Genomic DNA, 20,238 nt, shown 5'->3' with positions numbered 1-20,238 from the left:
ATTGTTTATTATGCTGATGTTCCTTTAAATCAAAGTCTGTGATTGTGACTTCTGACGGTGTGAATCTTTATTTTCAAGAATTCATTAACTTCTTCAGAATCGTGGCATACTTCTAAAATAAAAACCAAGGAGTTCCTACAAAGGACAGATTAATTGAATAAACGAACAGTAAGAAACAATCAAAGTTATCATCCTCCATCCACACCTCATTCATTGAAATTCTTTAATCCATGCCTCTGTATCTGAATTTTTCCGTCAACAGTTTTCCAAAGCTAACCGCATGATATCCGAGAATATTTTTTTAAATTTCATGCTGATGTGAGGAAACAAAAATTTAGGACTTATTGCAAAATTCTCTTACCTCCAGTACCAATTAACACGCGTTAAAAAATTTAGTTAAAAAAAAAGTGTATTATTATGTTGAAGATTTCGATAAAGTACATAAATTCAAAAATGTTCTCAGAGAAAGCAATATTTATATTATATTCGTTAATGTCATTTTTATTCTATATTCAATGGATACTTTTTTCATGATTACCCTCCAATCGGTCAATTTTTATTTTATGTACCCTGGCTTAAAATAATTCATTTTGCCATTGCTTCATTATTTTCAACATTTTTTATTACAAAAATATACATAATATTAAAAATAAGTTATATCATGCTAAAAAAAGGAAAGGATGATGTTAAAATAACAAACATAAAACTTAATTTGTCACATATCTTGAACATCATAAATATATCATAAAGATTTTCCCTCTTGATTTTCATATAAGATATAAGTCTCCTATGTTCCTCACCACACTGGGATTTCCACTAGGTGTAACCATATGAGAAAGTTGAAGTGATCATCTTCGGTGACTTTGATTCGTATGCTTCGCTACGACATCAAAGAATCTCAAGGGATTTGAATGTCGCACTCCCTTTAGTAAAATAAAGACATGGTCAAGATTATACAGGTGTGCGCTTCTAAAACCGAACACTCCTTTAAATTTTACAGCTTGAGGGCTTGACGAGGAGTTATCTTGTAGACCTTAAGCCAAGATATTTCTTAACTAGCCGGTCCATGGTCCTTCTGCTGACGTTGAACTCCCTGAAGAGGCCGCTGACGGTGACCTTGCCTCTCTTGTCCTCGACAGATTTTTACACGGCAGCAACTATTTTTCCGACCTTCGAGGCATTGACTTAGATCTTGTGGTCACCTCAGGAGTCCCTTTGGCTACAGCTGTAAACAGTGGTGTGGCTGCAGTTCAGAACCTTGGCAATTTCAGTGGGAGTTTTTCCCTGCGCGGAAAGTTCCGAAATTGTGACTCGACGTCTTTTCATATTATCGGCTGTTGTTTTACTGTTCCTATTTAGATTTTGCTGGAGTTTTGTTTATAACTAGTCAAGACCCTTGCATCGAAGTATAAACCGTTTTTAACTCAATAAAATTTCAATCGGGCTTTAATCCTAAAAAAAACTAACTAGAGTATCAAAATGTGGTTAATGAGTATAGTTCAACAGACAAATGACTGATTTCAGATGTTTTCAATGACTCTTTGCCATCTTTTGATGGCCTGTTCTTTTTTTCGTGTCACTAATGTAGTGTGTTGGAGACAATTGAGCAATATTTTTGATTTGATTCCTTCTTCTAGAGACAGTTTTACCTGTCTACTTCGTCCTTAATTTAGATAAATCGGTATGATCCACGGCAAAAAGAGGTATATTACAAGAAGCAAGTATGTTTAAGCGGTTGAAGTTAAAGTTTGAGTTTCCAGCATAATCAAAATCGGATGTTGTCTAAATACATTGATGTTCTTGATATGGGACGAGGTTATTGAATGTCTTACAACGACATATTCGACAAAATAATTGTCGTCATCGGGTAAGTAATTCCCAATTTTATGACCTTTATTAATCGCAACCTAGGAGAAAGGATAAGTTTGTTTGAGTATTTCACAAATAATATTAATGATATTGTCTAAATGTTGGCGGCAAATTATAATTCCTTTATTAGATGGATATATAATCACAACAAGTCCTTGGCTAAGAATGAAGAAAAAAGAGAAAAGAGCACAATCAACACCCATTTTCTCCTTTTATAATCACAAAACAGTTACTTATCCATAGCTTTTTGTTTGATTTTGTTAACATATTATAAGTAATATCTAAACATTATTTGAAAAGGTTTTGCAAAGTAAAAAAGTGCATATTTTTTCCAAAAAATTACTTTTAGTGAAATGGATCGTAGTATTTTTTCTCATTATGCGAGTAGCATAAAGACATTAAATATATAAGTTGATCATACTGTTTTTTAATAGTATCTCTGTCTTTTTTGTGTTTTTTTTTTCGGTACATCACAAAAAAGGAATACAATTTCGCCTCACCTAGCTATGCATTATCCTAGTTGGATACCATAAGGAAAATATGTATTAAAAGTACACAATTGGTCATTTTAAGAAAGGTTTTTTTATTTTTAAAATGGCTCTAATTTAAATACAATACTGTTGATCATATAATTTAATTCCATAAGCATACTGTTATCATTAATCAATCACTATTAAAAAATTAAAATACTTTAAAAGTTAGATATCTAAAAAAAAATTTGTATGTACTAATATGTACAGAAGTATATAGTGTGGACTCTTGAGGAGAAAAAAAATTGTGGAATATGAAGTGTTCGTTTTTTTTTAGATCAGTGAGTGCAAAAGATCATCGTGCATTGATTACACTATACAACAAAATGAAGGTGTTGGAGTGTCTGCAGGCTGAATCCACATTTATTATTACTATTTAAGCCATAGAACAAAACTATGACCATTAAAACATTTAAAAAATGTAGGTTTGGCTTTTTTAGCTTTAAAAAAAAAAAGTTTTTTGGGTTATAGCTACGATTTAGTGTCATATTTTGAAATGAAAGACCTATATAGATGAAAATCAAATATAATAACAAATTTATACAAATATTCAGCATTTAAAAAATAAAATATATTGTTTTTAATTTATCTTGATTGCAATTAATAAAAAATGTATATAACCAAAAAAAAAAAATCAAGTAAAATGAAGGACATTAGTTAAAAGCGAATACCTTTTCTTATTTTTTCTTCAAGTACTTCATATGCTAAGTAAATTTTTAGAATAGACCTTATATTTTAGTATAAAAAGGTCAATTTTGATTGATTTCTGGTCTATTTTGTTTTAAATAGTTATTAAGGAATTTAAAAAAATTTCTAGCATGTTAGGTTGAATTGAATATCGATTAAGATTATATTCAGTGAAAAAAATGAAACTCTTCAAGCATTTTTCAACAACAATATATACAATATATGTATTAATATGATTTAAAATTTTGATGAAAGGGGATTAAAATTTGTTACATAGTGTTAGATATTTTTAAAGTGGAGCTGAGACTACATCCAGGAGGATCTGCCTAGTTATCCTTATAACAGAAGTAAGGACTTATACTTTTCCGTTAAGTGGATTCCTCCTTTTTCCTAGACGCCATTTTCCTCCCCACTAAATTTTACTTCCTCTTCAACTCAAAGAGCTTTGATCCTCTGCTTTATCGAACTTGACCGGCCTGCTTCATTAAGCAAGAGTGTATCTTTGTACTGTCTATTGATTTTTAAATAAGACGGGATAAAAATGGCGGACTACCTCCTGATAAGCCACCAGATGATATTTTTTGGGGGGTCCTTATACTCAGATATTTTGAAGAAAGAGAGGAAAACAAGGAGATTCGAACCTTTGTCAAATTTTAACTTAAAACTAATCCCTCTAGAGCAAAACATTTGTTGTTTTAATAAAATCCACACAAGGCAAGTTGCTTGGAGAGAAATTAATAATAAAGCATGTAGATGCATATGATATTGCTTTAAAATATGGCTTAAAAGAGCACGAAGGGATAGGGACTAATCATAAATTTGGATCTAATTAAGCATGTTTCTACACAAAATATCTAGTTGACGTGAGAAGTAGAGGAAGGAGCTCAAGGGATATCACTTTTGGGGGATGAAAAAGGGGGATGGAACAAACCTGGACCTCAAAATTAAATTACAAGGGATGGACAAAATTATCGAGGATACAACACAGAAAATACTGGTTACGCTTTGTAATGCTTTTAAGAAAATTAAAGAGTAGAAGGCAGTTCAATAGATGAAACAATTTGGACAAATTGTGGAACATTATCGAAAAAAAAAACAAAAAACAATTTGATGGTATAGCAGAACAAATGTATACAAACTATAATGAAATTTGCGTGGATGTTGTTGGGAGTGTCGCAGACACATTAACTCTACCTCAAATAATGCCCATTCAAGGCCTTTTGATAAGGCTTAAATTCCAAGGATCAAGACTACAACATCAAAATTGTTTTAATTATGGACAAACTAAACATGTATGCAAAACTGAGAGGATGAAATCAAATGAATAGGTTAATACTTTGCAATAATCTATTATGGAATGGAGTAAAAATGAGTCTTCAAATAATCCTGAAGAAAAACAATCTGACTCTCTAGAAAGGCGAGAAAAAACTGAAAAAGAAACTGTTTCCACGATTGAAGAAGATATAGTGGATATTGAAAATTTGCAAAATTATGTGGAGGAGATTTCCTTCAAAGTTAATACCAATGAAAAATAATGAATCCAATAAAAGGAGCTGATAGTGACATCCCCTCCGCATTAGTCCCAATACCAAAGATTTTGAGGGAATTACTATTGATGAAACAAATATTGTCTCAGGTAACCCTTATGATGACTCAAATCTGGAACCGGATAGAGAATATTCCTCCCTAAGAGAAACTGAATAATTTAAAAAAGGACAAAGTATAAATATTTGTGAAAAATTGGCGCAAAAGAACCTTTGAAGCCTCCAAAAACCTAGAAAACTTAGTTTAACTACTGATAACATATCGAGAAGTCGAACCAAATCAGGATCAAGAAATTAATTTGCAACTGATTCCGGACTATCACCAAGAATTTTGTCAAGTAAGACTATTAAGAATTCAAAACTCTGAGTTTTTTTGTTTGTTTTTGTTCTTGTTTTTTCTTTTTTAAATATTCAATGCGAAATCATTTTGATTATTACTTTGATTGGAAGTATGAATTTATATTCAACTACTTATTTACCTCTGCCCACATACTTACAGTGTCGTCACTTTTATCCTTTTGATCGTCTCTGCTAAATTATAGACACATTATTTCATTAATGATCTCAGATTTTAATTGATTAATAAGTGAAAAATAATTAAAAATGCAAATAATATTAATTAATACTTCGTTATATATATAATAATGATAAGCACTAATAATCTTTCCACTGGAAAACAGCTTGGCTTCAAATCTAATTGTATACAGATAAATATTGGTAAAAGTTCCATCAGAGTTTACAAACTGAGTAAAAAAAATGGTTGTTTGGTCCATAGATATTCCTGTTATGACATTTTTTTTCATAATTGTTCCACAGGATCGAGCGTTAGGGTTGGTATTATGGTTTTGAAATGTTTAAAGGCAGTGAGCTTCATTGATTATTGTATTGGAGATATGGTGACAATAACATTAAAGCTTAAGAACCTGCAGATTGTTGTGGTATAATATTACGCGGATATAGCATTACAATGTGGTTTTTCATTGTTTGAATAAATTATAAAATGTCTAAAGAAGAGCGAACACCCGTTATGATGCGTATGGATACTAATACACATAGTACATTATGGGGTGCTGAAACTATAAATAAGAAAGGTGAGAAATAGAAGAGATGTTTGCAGCACTTGAATTGAACATATGCAACGATGAGAGATAGTTTACATTTGGAGGAAGAACAGGTTCCAATTATAGATGTAACCTTCGTCGAAGACTACATACTTTCTAATGTCACTTTGTGGGGTATTTCTGAAAAACAATCAATGTCAGACGACAAATATTTTATGTTTAAACTTGAAATTGAAATAGAAGGTGCATCCACTGAGGAAAATTGCTACAACCGGAGTAGAAAACAAGACATATATGAAGGTAATATAACTTCTAGCTAGCAAAATAACGAGTTCACTCGTCGAAGCTCTTTATGAATTGGTACCTCACTGTACAAAAAAATATAAACGAGTTACACCATTGTGTACAGAAGAACTGACATGATTGAAAAAGGAAACTAAAAAAGTTGAGCAAAGAGTAACAAAACCCAATGCAGTAGCAATAGAGTTGACGATTACACATATAACACAGAAATTAGGAGGGTAATCAAACTGCAGAGACATTGGAGGGAGATATGCACAGAGTTGCATTCTTACATAGCAATATCGGCTGCAATAAAATGACAAAATGGTCATAATGGACCGAGTATAGGCATGTTAAGCAATAAAGAAGGGGGATTATGGTAATGGACGGCTTAAATGATTTAGTGAGACGGGATTTTGGTGACTCAATTATTCATAGGTCAGATGAAACATATGAAGAAGGAAGTCAGAATGTATTGTTTGAAAACATGAACGCAAAATGGACAAATGATATAACAGTTTCTGCGAATCGTGATGTTTTATATCGTTTAAAAGGTTTAAAAAAGCTTTACTTGATGGACTTTCCCCAGTAGTTTTCCAAAATTTACTAGATGAGAATTAGGAGAGAATTGCTTGGTCCAAAAATCTGGAGTAATGCTTGGGTAATTTCAAAAGCCTAAAAACCAATCACACTAATTAATACCATATTAAAAGGAATTGAATGAATAATTTGTTGCCATATTGAGTCCCTGAAGCTAAACGTTTCTATGATAAATTAATTTGGATGCCGAAATGGGAAGTCCATAGACTCGGCGATAGGAACAGTAGTAGATAACACTGAATGTATGGTATTTCATAAAAAATATGCCATAATAGTGTTTTTTGACATAGAAGGAGTTTTTGATCATCTTCCTTTAAAGCTATAGAAGACGTTTTTGTTAAGTTTGGCACTGATCATTTTACAAACAAATGTTATAAGTACTTTTTGAAAAATAGATTGTTTAGAGATACAACTGGGACTCCAATTCATTTATGCGTATTGTGGGATCCCCTGGAGAATATTAGGAGGAATATGGAAGACTCAGCCTAATAAAAAAAATTACTCAACATTGCAGCTGCTAAGAAGACTGGGTATTTTAATCACGTTGTTTAAAACGGCCAAACAAACTTTACATAAAAAGCTAGTTAAAATTATCCTTCCTTTTTGTTGACAGATGACGTCAGGTATACAATTTGCGTATAGGGTATTGGTGAGCCTCTAGAGTATATTTGCAACTATACATAGTAGTCCAACGGGTTAAAACGACAGTTCTTTCAATTAAGTACTCAGATTTTTTTATAATTCACTCTTGAACAATATTTGAAGTATGAAATTTATAAAAAGACCAAACTAGACTTTTGAGACATCTTAGTGATTTTGTTGATCTATGAAAGAACTTTTTTTTTCAATATCGCCAAGTAGTCGACCGATGTTAATCGGTATCCTTTATCAAACCAGATTGGTTAATGTTTTACTACAACAAAAATCATAATACTGATGCAGGATATTTTATCCTTTATTTGTGGTTAATTTCATTAGAGCCCTTTATTTTTCCAAAATGATCGGATCTATTTTGAATGTCTTCTCATAAAAGAATCAGTAAACAAATCTTCTATTTTGCTGAGTAGAATCCAAAAAGGATAGATCATGTTCGAAACAGAATTTTCTGTGTCTTTGAGACAAAAAGGGATTTTCCAAATATCTCAAGGAATTATCCCTAGCACCTTTAAAAGAATTGAGTACAGTGGTTTTTCAGGGTAAATTTAGTAATGGACATTTCTGGAATATATTTAAATACATTTATTGGTCTAAATTAAGATCTAACTATTTTCAAAATATCTTATTTACCTGAGAATTTGACAAGTCTCAGAATAGAAATCTTTTTCTCTGCTTCCAGGATCTGTCTCACGCTAATGTAGTAGATACCTCCACTTAGTTGGCTGTACCAGCCTAGCCCTCATTCGATGGGATCACACTGGAACATGCCGAGGAGTACATAGGAGAAGATACTCTGCCAGATCTGCTGCAGCAAGGCAAGTCTACTTTGTTGCTAGGAAGGTGCTTTACTGTTTTGCTACTCGATCAGAAATTTGACGAAATCTCTCAAGAAAGAGAGGCCAAGTTTATTCTTCGCAGAGATTGGTTCCAAGCTCCTCTCTCTTTTCGTAGTCAACTCTAGATGTCTTGACGTTTAAGATATTCAACATAGTTCTGATAAACTTTGAAAATTCGACAGTGTCTTTAAAAACTCCGGTCTGTTGTCTCTTTTGGAGTAGTACTAAAGTGCTGCAATTGATGATTCGTGAAACACAGCATGCTGCTGTAGCTAATTGAACTGTTGAACCCTATGTTGATATGACGTGATCAGAGCTTGAGTTGGCCTTGATGACGCTCTACGAGTTAAGAGGTAGTTGGGACAGTTTGGCCATAGGGATGGTACTACATCTAGTTTGAGGTACCTGTAAAAGAAGGGCAGTTATTAGTTAACGCATCAAAAGTGAGCAGCTGTCTTACCTCTTCTTTAGACCCTTGCCATGGATTTGACTTCTTTTAGACTCACAGATGAAATCAGAGTCGTTGAAATGCAGGGAACACAGTTTTGTACTTTTGGATGGTGCCTAATCTATCTTCTTCAGATATGTTTCTCTTGGAATGGCTCTGAGCCTGGCGGTATCAAGTCCGGGGTTTCTCTCTTAGTTTGGCCACAGATGGATCGTAACACCAGAATGTTGTGGCTCGTTGTCATACACTGTTGTATACCCTGGAACACAACACTTAGTGGGCATGATTGGAATTAAAAAACCCAATAAAGATGGCTTCCACAAAGTAACTAATAGTCATTTCTTATTATATTACCAAACACGTTGCATAGTTTTTGTTTTTTTCAATATACCCATGTGCCACGTGTATTTGAATTCATGTTTACGCGTGACCGGTCCTGCTTACAGCAATTCTTGGTTATTGCCACACATATTATGAACCTGATATTAAAGCTTTGACAGCGGTAGTACCCATCATAAAAAAATAAAGTGAATGTTGTCTTCTTTTGTATTTAGTTTTTTATGAGGTGGATTGATGTTTTATATACTTTGGTCTATGTTACAATCAAAATAATTTAAAAATATATGTAATAAACTTATTACCAAATAGATAGTAAAAAAATATGTTTCAGAATAAAACAATGGTCTTCACCAAATTCAACCTAACGAATTTCCTAGAAGTATATGTCTTCTACTATTTGTTTTAAAATATTATTCTTAGTAAAATTTTTTTTTTTGATGAAGATATAATTTTCTTGAAAATAGACGTGTTGTTTTTAACTTTTGAAAAAAATCAATAAGAAAACGTACAAATGAAGCGATACAATGACTTTTTTTACACTTCGATGCCTTATAATCACAACAACCTTCTGGAACGGATCCATTATTCACCATATGGATAGATTTTAAAGTAATGCACTTATAAATAAACCTTAGATCAATAAGAGTAGTATTTATAAAACTTATGCGTTTACTACATAGCAATATATTTTAATTATGTAAGGTAAATCGTAGTAAAATTAATGAATTAATTATCAAATATATTATAAAGCTAAACAGTCAATACAAAATAATAATCAATGAAATACATAAATAGATATATAAGTACATCACAACATTATATACAATTATTATATAAGAAAATAATTTTAAGAATTAATGTCATATTAATTTGCTTTATAATTGGCAATGCACTTAATCTATCATATAGTGTCAATAACTACTGAAACAATCATTTTTATATACAGTTTTGTAACATTGTTATTAAGCAATTTTATGACTACAGTTTATCACAAGAACTGAAGTGCTAAATTATTTTATTTATTCGTCCTTCATCCCAAGATGTAGCTTGAATGTAAAAAGTTTCATTGTGCTTCTTATTTTTGTTTGCTTATAAATTATTCATAACACTCATTCCAAAACCTTGTATAATACTACTGATCCAAAGAATATAAGACCAATTATATTTTTAGAGGTACAAGCAAGGAATCTCTACAGAAAGTAATAACGACTTTGATCTGGGTTTTGCATACGATTGATGAAATATACGGTCAAACTAAAATAGGTGGTATTGTTACAGGAAGTTCAAATATCTGAAGTGAGGGAAATCTGTTCTGCCGTTGCTAATTTACTCATGAGATGAGTCTTCTTTCAGTAAAACTTAAGAGGGAGAAATTTATTACTAAGTATCTTTCTATTAGGCAAAACATATCCTAGATCAAGATTTGGCGAATAAATTTCGAAATCTAAAACCTTCAACACAAGAGAAAGGGCGTAGATCTTTGATAATCATTTTTAAAACAAGATTGTCTAATTTCTTTTGGATTGCACGAATTTTTGACGCGACAGATGTATTCTGATATATTAGGAAGCTTATTAGACTCTTTACTAAACTCCGCAAGATTAAGAGGCTTGAGATGTTTCACTATTTCAGAGGTACTCCCAACATGCCCTTATTTTTATTTTTTATTGCAGAAATGACAAACCACCTTTTTCTCCATCTTGGTTTTGTAAAAAATAAAGGAGCCTGACTTCGGGGATACTGCTCTAGAAAAAGAACTCCCTTTGTTCTTGGTAGTTGACGGTTCCTCTATGGATTTAAAAACGTCTACGAATAGTTATTCAATAATAAAGAAGTACAGACAAAGTAATAACTTTCATTATCCTTTGATGATTGCATTGGGAGGCAATAAAATACAATATAATAACAATAAAATCATAATTTTGACTCCATTCATAATTATCAAATCATCCTTCCGTACTACTTCCAGGTCTATCCAGGTACATGCACTGGCAAGACGAAAAAGGATCCCACTCTTCCTGACACTTCATCTCATAATATAAAATATACCTAGGCAAAGCTTATTTTTATTGATGAAATGAAAATACTTAGGGTGAAATATTTATATCGACTAAACACAAAATCTATATACCGTAGAGTTGTAATCATATAATAAACTGAATAAAATAGCAAGGTTGCGTTATTTCAATACAAACAGCTCTTCTTTTATTGTCTAGAGTAGGATATGCTACAGTTTTCAAACATAAATGGAGTAAAAATGGTATCTTCCTCAGAAAATAAATAGCCGTATTCTTTTGATAAAATATTACTCATGAAGAGTTTTTACCCGCCAAGTTTCTCATTTTACGGTAAAAATGCAGGTATATTTTTCTTTGATTTTTCAAGTACGTGTCCACAGGTAAGAGTATTACCCGTACCCATCTCTATTCTGAAGTAAATCCCCTTATTCAGAAAGTCTTAAATAAGTATACCTTCTGTTTCAAGATTTGTAAAAGTTTCTTGTAAAAATTACAAATTTATTTTTGTTGAAAGACTTCCACGGACTGGATCTTCAAGAATTTGCTGTCAATTTTCAATCACAAGGCTGTCCTTTTGATTCAATTCATATACAATTTTCTTCATCGGCTGTGTAGTACATGGTAGGCTTGTCCCATAACCCTTAAGAGATTCATGTTAAATTGTGCAACATCCAATCAGAGTTAGGAAAAAATTGGCTAAAAAATCTTTCACCTTTGTTGGAAGATTCAAGGGGATTATAGAACAGTAACTTTGTCCCAAATTTCCTGCTCTTTTCATTAGGTGTTAACGGAATCTGGCTCCCAGACATATCTGAATATGTAATTACATAGATAGTTTTTCCTCCAAAAAGAATAAGTTTTTTCCCCATTGTTTTCCCTCCTAATGTAGGAGGGTTTTTGCAAGTGACTTTTCCCTTCAAATATATGATCAAAGTTGCTGTGTAATCTAACTAGATTCCAAATTTTATCTACCTATTTCATACCAGACTAAAAAATGAGCAAGTTTTACAAAAAAAAAAAAAAAACCCGGCAAAATAAGTTGTTTCTACGAGAAAGGTCAAAATGAGTAATTTTTTGGGCGATTGAGCTCACAAATACTAATTCTACTAATTATTAATTAACATATATATTTTATATTTCACATCCAGAGCCTTTAAAATAGATACCCAAAGACTAAAACCGAACCAAACAAAGATGGTATAGTCGATTTCTTCTATAGGTGGGAATTTATCAATCCATATAGATATATAACAATCAATATAGCGCATGGTTGAAACTTTGACAGGATCCACTAACTTTTAGATTTATATTAAAGTCTCTTGATGTTATGTACAAGTTGTAATGTCTGTACAAATTGCAATGTCTGCACAAGTTAAAATAGCAAATTGTACAAGTTGTAATTTCTTCGTATTAAAATGCATTATTTAATTGTATCATTGAGTATTCTAATTACAAATTTTACATTGATTACTATCATATAATTTTGATCTATTGAAATTATGTGGTTATTATGTAGTTATGAGTAATATAACTGTGGGCATTTGAAATTTATAATGTGTCTTATAAAACTTATATTTTATTAATTTGTAATAATGTAGTCAAAAATTATCCATGGAATATTCAATTATTGTATGATCCTCATCTCAAATACTCGAAACCCTTCATCCAAAATTATTCATCTCATTTTTTGGTTGCAACTTATAAAATTTGCTAACAAGTTGTACTTGTACAAATTCGCAAGTTGTTCACACATTTATAACAAATAAATGTTTATTATATACTACTACAATATTAACAAAAAACGAATATTTATAACAATTTCAAATTTAGATTTGCTTATAATGAGGTAATTGCTAAGACTTAAGATCATTTTAAATTAATTGGGAAGTGGGCTTCTATGTTTTCCAAGAGCTAAAAACAAAGGAAGATATTTCTAAAGGACTTATAACTTTATCATCCATCTCAAGAAATTCTCAAATTCTTAAATCCATATTTCACATGGGACGACTAGATGAAAATTAATCATAATAATACTACCAACCCTTATAAGAGAGTAGAGTAGACTTCTCCTTTTGGGAAGGAGATTCCAGAATCAAAGCAATTAAGAGATCCGTTTAAAGGGGGTAGGGAAGCTAATTATTTAAAATATAATTAACAATTATTTTATTTGAACTTGTACGATACACGATATTACATTATCAAATACGATATTAGTTATATTTGATAATTAAGGCGTAAGACGTCATGAGAATGTATTGAAATTGTAAAAAATATTTAAATAACATTGTCTGTTTGTTGGTACACCTCTATAAAAAATGGGAACACTCAAAAATACAAAACCAAACAATTAGGTATTTTTCGAATAAAACAAGTGTATATTTTTCGATAGTGTAAGTTATAATATTCCTTATCTCTATAATTGATAAATAGTTTATAAGGTTCTAAAGAAGAGTGTCATTTTTCATTTTTTAAGCCTAAAAAAAGGAAGAATATAGAGATGAAACAAGATAGACTATCAATAAAAAAACTTTGATACTCATGGGCTTTTAAATAAGTTTTATAAATGGTTCTTTTAATGTTATGATTGTCTTAATGGTGAGAAAAGGATTCTGAACGATAATAGTCCCACATTGCTATAATCCCAGATATTTCAGAGTTTATATGTGTAAGAGATAAACTGAAATCTATTTTGGATTTTGCAATCAAATAAAAATTCCATCATTGGCTTAAATTCAATAGAATTTTTTTAGTTACCTTGTCCAGTGAGTACAATAAAAATGGAGAATGCACTCTTTTCTACATGTTTTTTTTAATACACTAGTACACATTCACTTAATTTTCCACAATGTCCCTAAATAAATTTATTTTCAAATCTTATTACCGTTTGAATAATTTATGTTGTAGAAATATACTAAAAGTTAAGATTTATAATATAAATCGTTTTTGAATTCTAAGAATGATTCAATTCGTTCTGTTACCCCAACACAAGAATCAATATAAATTAAAACACAATACATCTTAGTAATTATAACTTTACATTTATAAAATATATTACATAGAAACCCATACAAAATACAAAAATTACAACAATGTACTTAATTTTTTAAATTGTTTTCCCTGATTCAATATATTTTGGCTTTCTTCGTTTGTTCGAATGAAACTGACTATTCATATCCTTAATATAACTTTTTGAAAATAAATCAGACAATTTAGAAGTAACAAAATTCAAATAAGTTAAAAATTCATGGACATTAGCAAACTTGGTGCAGATAATCCATGTCACATAATCTTGACACATCAGCATTTCTTTTAAACAAAATATAAATACATTTCTATAATCCTTATTAAAAAAATATATATTTTTAACATCACAAATAAATATAAACTTCAGTAAATTATTAATATGAAATACAGTCAGAAACATAAAATCACTCCGTCTCACAAGTCCACCCTATTAAGTTCATTAAAAAAAGAATCAATAATTTGATGGCTACCATTTTCATCGATTAAAATATTAAGATGACATGAGCTAAGCATATCCCTAGAACATTCATTTATTCCTAAAATAGTTTTGCATAAAAGAGCTCCAATGATATATTGATATACTGATTTTGTTTTTTTCAATAGGTTGAGGAAATAAGACTTGGTGAGAGAGTTGATGTGTATAATTGATTCCTAGGCCCATTTCTTTTTGATACATTTCGACAACCTGGTGAGAATGAGCTTCCAAGTGTTCATCGTGGTGTTCAAAGGATGGAAAAGCTGTTTTACTATGTTAACTATTTATTAGGTTATTTTAGAAATTTTTGAAAATAAGGATTGAATCAAATAATAAGAATATCTTTTCTTTTGAGATGGAGAAATAATTTTAATATGTTGTAGGATAAAACAATTTCCTAATTCGTTCCTAAAAATTAATGGTTGATCGAATGTCCATCAGTCAGGATGGAGGCTGGTCTAAATCTGACGTCAGTAACAGGTTTAAGAACTTTGAAGAACCATTTTTTCATGACTTTCGAATCAATTCTCGATAGAGGAACCATTACAGCTACGTGTTATACTTGCCCACGACAGTTTTTAATATAAAACAAAGATTGTTTTGGTCGATCCGTTATCTTCATATCCGTAGAATTTTCTGCCTGACAATGCAACTATTTGAGCAGAAAACACCTCGTCTATGATGATTGAGACATTTCTGTCCTTAGGATCGAGCTAAACTATTTAAAAACTCAAATAATCAGATGTTGAATTATCTATTCCTGCTTCCATTGATAAAATGCTGTTGAGTCTTTTGTGTTTTTCAGAAGGCTAAACAAATAAGCCGGACGAAATTATTTGTCGATATAAACTCAGACTTGTTGTTTTCCATAGCACGTACATTCCTAGAATTAGTGGAGAACATATCCTTCCACATGGATTTTTTGAATGAAGGAATAGCTGCTATTTTATAAATTCAAAGTGACTAATTTTTTCCTTGAAGTTATTGAGGGCACCTATAATATCCTCTTAAGTAAAGAATTACTCCGTTCCTTCTTTATAACTACTAGAATAGGCTGAAACATTGTTCAAATTTTGATCATCAGGCTCAAATTCATGAGCAAGAGATCTTCGCTTGACATTGGAATTGCAATCAGGACAGCAGCAATGCATTTTGTATGATCTAAAAAATAAAAATTGCTTGTATTAATTAAATATATAATGAGAGTCGTGGAGTCGGAGTTGTAAAAAACATCATACGACTCCACAACCATCTAATAATGAGTGAAGTGTGACTGAATTATCAAAAATAGTTATAATTCCAAACATTCCAATATACTTCGTAAGTGTAGTACTAGTAGTAAATAAAAGGCCACAGGGCAGGATTTATCATAATGACAGAATGGGCTGAAATTCTAGAGCCCCTCACTGCACTTACTACATAAACGAATCCTCTCGAGTAAAAACATCAGGATACTATGAATAAATAAAAAGGAAACAAAACATAGATCTACTACTAAGGTAGTAAACAAAAAACAGTACGCTCTCCATCTCTATAGTACTCCCTGCCTTGTGTTATTGTCCTAGCTTACAATGCTGTTATTACACCATCTCTAAAATGTATTTTATAAGAAACATAATTAATATCTTTTGACCCTATCAACCAATCTAGTTTAAACTTTGAACATATGGACTTATTAAATTCATAACTGCAATGAAGACAGATGATTCTAAAAGAAAAAATATTTTTTTTTAATATTTTAATGTAAAATTATGAAAAACAAAAGACTTGACTCTGTGAATCATGGGAAACGATATTGCCAAGATTGCCTGAGGATGAAAGAGTTCAAAAATTCTATAGATCTTTTATACATCATAGACTACTTGTTTTGGGAAAATATCATTCACAATCTTTTGCGTACAAGACTGTTGATAAGTAAAAAACTATCAAAATCCATTAGTGACAAAAATAAAAATTACGTCAACATCCCTAAAAATTGTCATGAGTTATTTTTTTTAAGGTATAAAGATAGTTATCTACGTACTATGTCTGATGTAATGTCAAGTATTGAGTTTGGTGGATTGGATCTACATGAAGCTAAGGAAGTTCATTTAAAAATTATCAAATTTTATTTTGTTTTGATGTAAAGACTTGTTAATTTCTTTGTCTTTGATCCAAATTCTTTTTTGTAAGATATAAGAGTTTGAAGGATTGAAGAAGTATTAGTGAGCACAGTGCTAGGATTGACTATATTACGATAGTAAATCCATTTTATTATTTCCTTCTTAAAACTCCTCCAAAAAAAGGGCTAACCTTGAATGAAGAAGGAATAAACTGGACTCGAATGGCAATTTGTTATGAAATCCGGAAGCATATTAACTGGGAATATTTGTACTTAGACTAGTAAATGTGGCTACAGCTTTTGTTCATTTCACGTTCATTATGGAGAGCCTTTAGGCAGTGAAAATAATCAAGAATCTATTATCCTTTATGAATAACTCTAGAAGGATGTGGACTTATCTGCTTACTAATATATCCAGGCTCGTACCCGTTCACTCTTTTTTCATTAAAATCATTAATTTTGAATGATTTACTTATTTATATTATTATAAATTGGGATCTTACAATTTAGAGAAAGAAAATACACATGGCACGTTCCTACAAAATTATAAATTGTGTGGTTAGAAAGGAATAGAGACATTAAGTCTACACAGTGCCTCTATTCTGTTACATTTATAGGGTTGTGGGAATCGTGTTTTGTGCAAGCGCGCCCGCAAATACAACTCCACTAATCTGGTTCCTCTGTTTTCTTTCGGCCATAAAAAAACCCTTTATTCATAAATCATACTTGATGGCCGATGGGTAATTTCGAACATACTTATAAGATATCTCAATTATGATTTTTTTAACATTTCAACTTATCTGAAAATGTACTACATATAAAAGCTTTCCTTTGTCAAAATATAGCTTTACTTAGTACTAGTGACTCAAAATAGCATTATCCGGAAAATGTCTTAATGTTAATCATAATTTATTGTATGATACAAACAGTATTAAATATTAATTGTCATAATATAAAACTTTGGTATGTTAATATAGAGAAGAACAAATAAAATTATTTGATGATGCAAATAAAATATGTGAAGGATATATTAATGGAGAATAGTAGAAACGGCGAAGAATAATCAAAATTGTCTAAATGATTTAGTATAAAAGTGTAACGCAAATACAAAGTCATGTGGATACAATATATATCGAAGAAGTCAAAACTGTAGGAGATCGTGGAACAAGAACCAAGAAAGACAGTGTAGACAGTGTGGTTTCCAATTGCCTCCTAAGAATGAGAAAGTTTGCCTTCCAAAAAGCGTCGAATGCACAAGATGTGGTAAGAGAGGCCACTATGCAAAAGTATGCAGGTATCTAAAAGAAAGCTCTATTTCGATCATCCTCTCTATTAAAAATTTGAACTTAACAAATTACCCATCGATGCATTGAATGTCCATGGAAATTACTTCAAAAATATAATAGCTACATATGATAGTGGTGCAATTGTATCTGTCGCTGGATTAAGAGTTCTCAGTAAATATTGATTCCAACCCATTTTTAAAGAGCATCGTTTAGAATATATTTTCAACTTAAATTATTTATTTATTTACACATGAAGGAAGAGGGATTGTTGTATATTATTAATATATAACTTCCCTATAAATAACTTCATAAATTTATATGATATTCTGTAAATTTATGCAACACAAAATATATTGTTAGTTAGAAAACATCAAACCCATCATTAAAGAAAGTGTACTCATTACTTCTTAGTGAGGACTGACCATAAAGGATGAATAGATAACTTTGGCACGAAATCTAAAGAATAGAAATGAGGCAATTAAGTAACAAATTATTTAAAAAATATTGGTAATATTTACGTGTTGGCAATTAAATGATAACAAAACATTAATTACATTTGGTGATTAACAATTCCCTCGACTTCTTATAACTTAGTTTGGACTTTCTTTTCGTATTGATGATATTCATCATACTAAAAACTCTCTTAGCATCACAATTGACAATTGGAGTATTTTTGTATACAAGGTTTTCACTTGTTGACAGTTCTTTTAGTTTTGTGTAACCAGGATTCTTTTGAAGCACTTCTTTTAACTTGGTCTTGAATGGCTCTTCGTTCAAATCTTGAGTCAGATTTTCAACTATGGTTAGGCTGTTAAGGAGAGGCAATCTTTCCTCAAGTGCAGTTATTGCCAAAGGTATTTTACGAAAAATTTCCTGTATAAATAAGACTTTTTTCCTTAAGGAATCATTATTAATTACGTTTTGTGTTATTCTGATTGCCGCCAAATCTTCATCAAGGTTGTTTAAATATTCTCTGAAGAAGTCGAAGTGATGGTAGTAGTACTCCATTGCTTTATACCAAGCTCCCTATCTTGTTATAATTAGTGATTGAGGGAGGGGAATTTCGTACGAAGCAGTAAATATTATATTTCTTTTTCTAGAATTCAAAAACTTCTTCACATTGGAAATAAGTTCGTTCGTTAGGGGAAACTTTTGTTGAACCATATCTGCAACTGTATGTAATCCATGAGAAATACATGTAATGTAAATCAATTTGGGGAATTTTTTTCGAAGATCTTCTCCTACTTTGAGACAATACGAGGTGGTATCAGTGATGAAAATTTTAAGTCCACACGGAACAAAATCTTCTCCCAATAACTTATAAACTGAGCTTATGAAACTGTTCTTTACATTGTTTGCGTTTGCAATCTCAATATCAATCAAGTGAATAAGGTACGGTCTTCCACAGAAATGTTTGTCCAAAGGGTCAATCAAAATTGCCGTCATTGACCTCCCTTGATGATCTTTTGTCTCATCTAGTGCAACAAAAATATTATTTTCTTCCACCTTTTCATTTATTATATTTACAACTCCTTGACATACTTCCCCAACCAAGTTGTTAATAACGCATCGACCTCGAGAAGTTTTTCCACTATATTTTTCAATAAACTTGGAGAAATTTGAAGGAAGCTGAACATTTAAAGGGATGTTACACGACAGAAATAACTTTTCTACGTCCAAATTGAATGATGAACCGTTTAATTATCCTTCGTCTCCTTGAATCTTGTGTTTCTTGAAGACTTTTAAGTTGTTGATGTGATGGGAGGTTATGGAGTAGCGGATTACTAACCATAAAGAACGAGATGGGCACGAGAACCCGCAAAAACGGCAGGATATACTATTATTTTCCAAATCATAATTCCACACATCAGTACCTGCTTTGTTAGAAACCCTTGAAAAAAGGGACCTTTTCTTCGGCATGATGATGATGCACGTGAGAGAGCAGTAAGGGGAAGTTGCTTTGCTTATGATTAGTACAATACTGAGGAAAGTTGTTTAGCAGATACAAGGGTACCAAGTGTTTAATTCCTTTTTTTATATATAATCTCTTTCAACCAATCTAATTCGTTTTTCTTCAACGATTCCAAGACCCGTATACATTTAACATTAATTTGTTCTCACAACGTAAAAAAGAGGTCGCAAAAGCGTATTACAGTGCCAAAATTAGTTACATTAACATTTTTTTTAATGCAACTAAGTTTTGAGGAACAATGTAAACATTAACTAATTAAGCCCGAAAGTTAAATAAAAATTCGACTCTGAACAGCTCCTCCTTTTGAAATGATAATTTGTTATAATGAAAAATTAATCTATAAGTATCAAAATATGCACTTATATTCTCAGACTATTACTAAAGAATTAAGTATTTAGATGAAAATAGGTATGCCTATAAAAAATTTACGGAAAGAAACACTTAATTGTTGTCGAAACAAGAAAACATTTAATAAATTCTCTCTCATATCGAATAATATTTTTTAAATA

The 20,238-nt window shown here is 31.1% G+C and overlaps 1 protein-coding gene and 1 long non-coding RNA gene across 24 annotated transcripts in view; one reads left to right on the top strand and one right to left on the bottom strand.

Annotated features, from left to right (window-relative positions):
- The window catches only part of LOC121127038 (neprilysin-4), a 61,498-nt gene that overhangs the window by 10,721 nt on the left and 30,539 nt on the right, over positions 1-20,238 (top strand). For 4 of the 21 annotated variants that reach the window (XM_071892211.1, XM_071892213.1, XM_040722411.2 and 1 more), the window contains exon 11: positions 14,499-14,636. The exons of 13 other annotated variants lie outside the window; for them this stretch is intronic. In XM_071892211.1, coding sequence (XP_071748312.1) covers positions 14,499-14,503 — 5 coding nt within the window. In that variant the 3' untranslated portion in view covers positions 14,504-14,636. Of the gene's footprint in view, positions 1-7,909; positions 9,623-10,526; positions 13,953-14,498; positions 14,637-20,238 lie in introns of those variants that run through there. 4 more of the 21 variants (XM_071892214.1, XM_040722410.2, XM_040722408.2 and 1 more) reach the window with 3 other exon arrangements.
- Positions 605-20,238, bottom strand: part of LOC121127041 (uncharacterized) — an 88,873-nt gene continuing 69,239 nt past the window's right edge. Inside the window, exons 3-5 of one of the 3 annotated variants that reach the window (XR_011782801.1) lie at positions 8,527-15,531; positions 7,861-8,471; positions 605-7,791 (exon numbers count right to left, since the gene is read on the bottom strand). This is a non-coding gene — a long non-coding RNA (uncharacterized lncRNA). Of the gene's footprint in view, positions 8,472-8,526; positions 15,532-20,238 lie in introns of all 3 variants that reach the window. The other 2 variants (XR_011782802.1, XR_005867458.2) reach the window with 2 other exon arrangements.

Source organism: Lepeophtheirus salmonis, chromosome 12 (assembly GCF_016086655.4).
Source record: "Lepeophtheirus salmonis chromosome 12, UVic_Lsal_1.4, whole genome shotgun sequence".
Classification (NCBI taxonomy): Eukaryota; Metazoa; Arthropoda; class Copepoda; order Siphonostomatoida; family Caligidae; genus Lepeophtheirus; species Lepeophtheirus salmonis.
The sequence above is the reverse complement of the archived record's forward strand: the minus strand, read 5'-3'. Positions and strand labels throughout refer to the sequence as shown.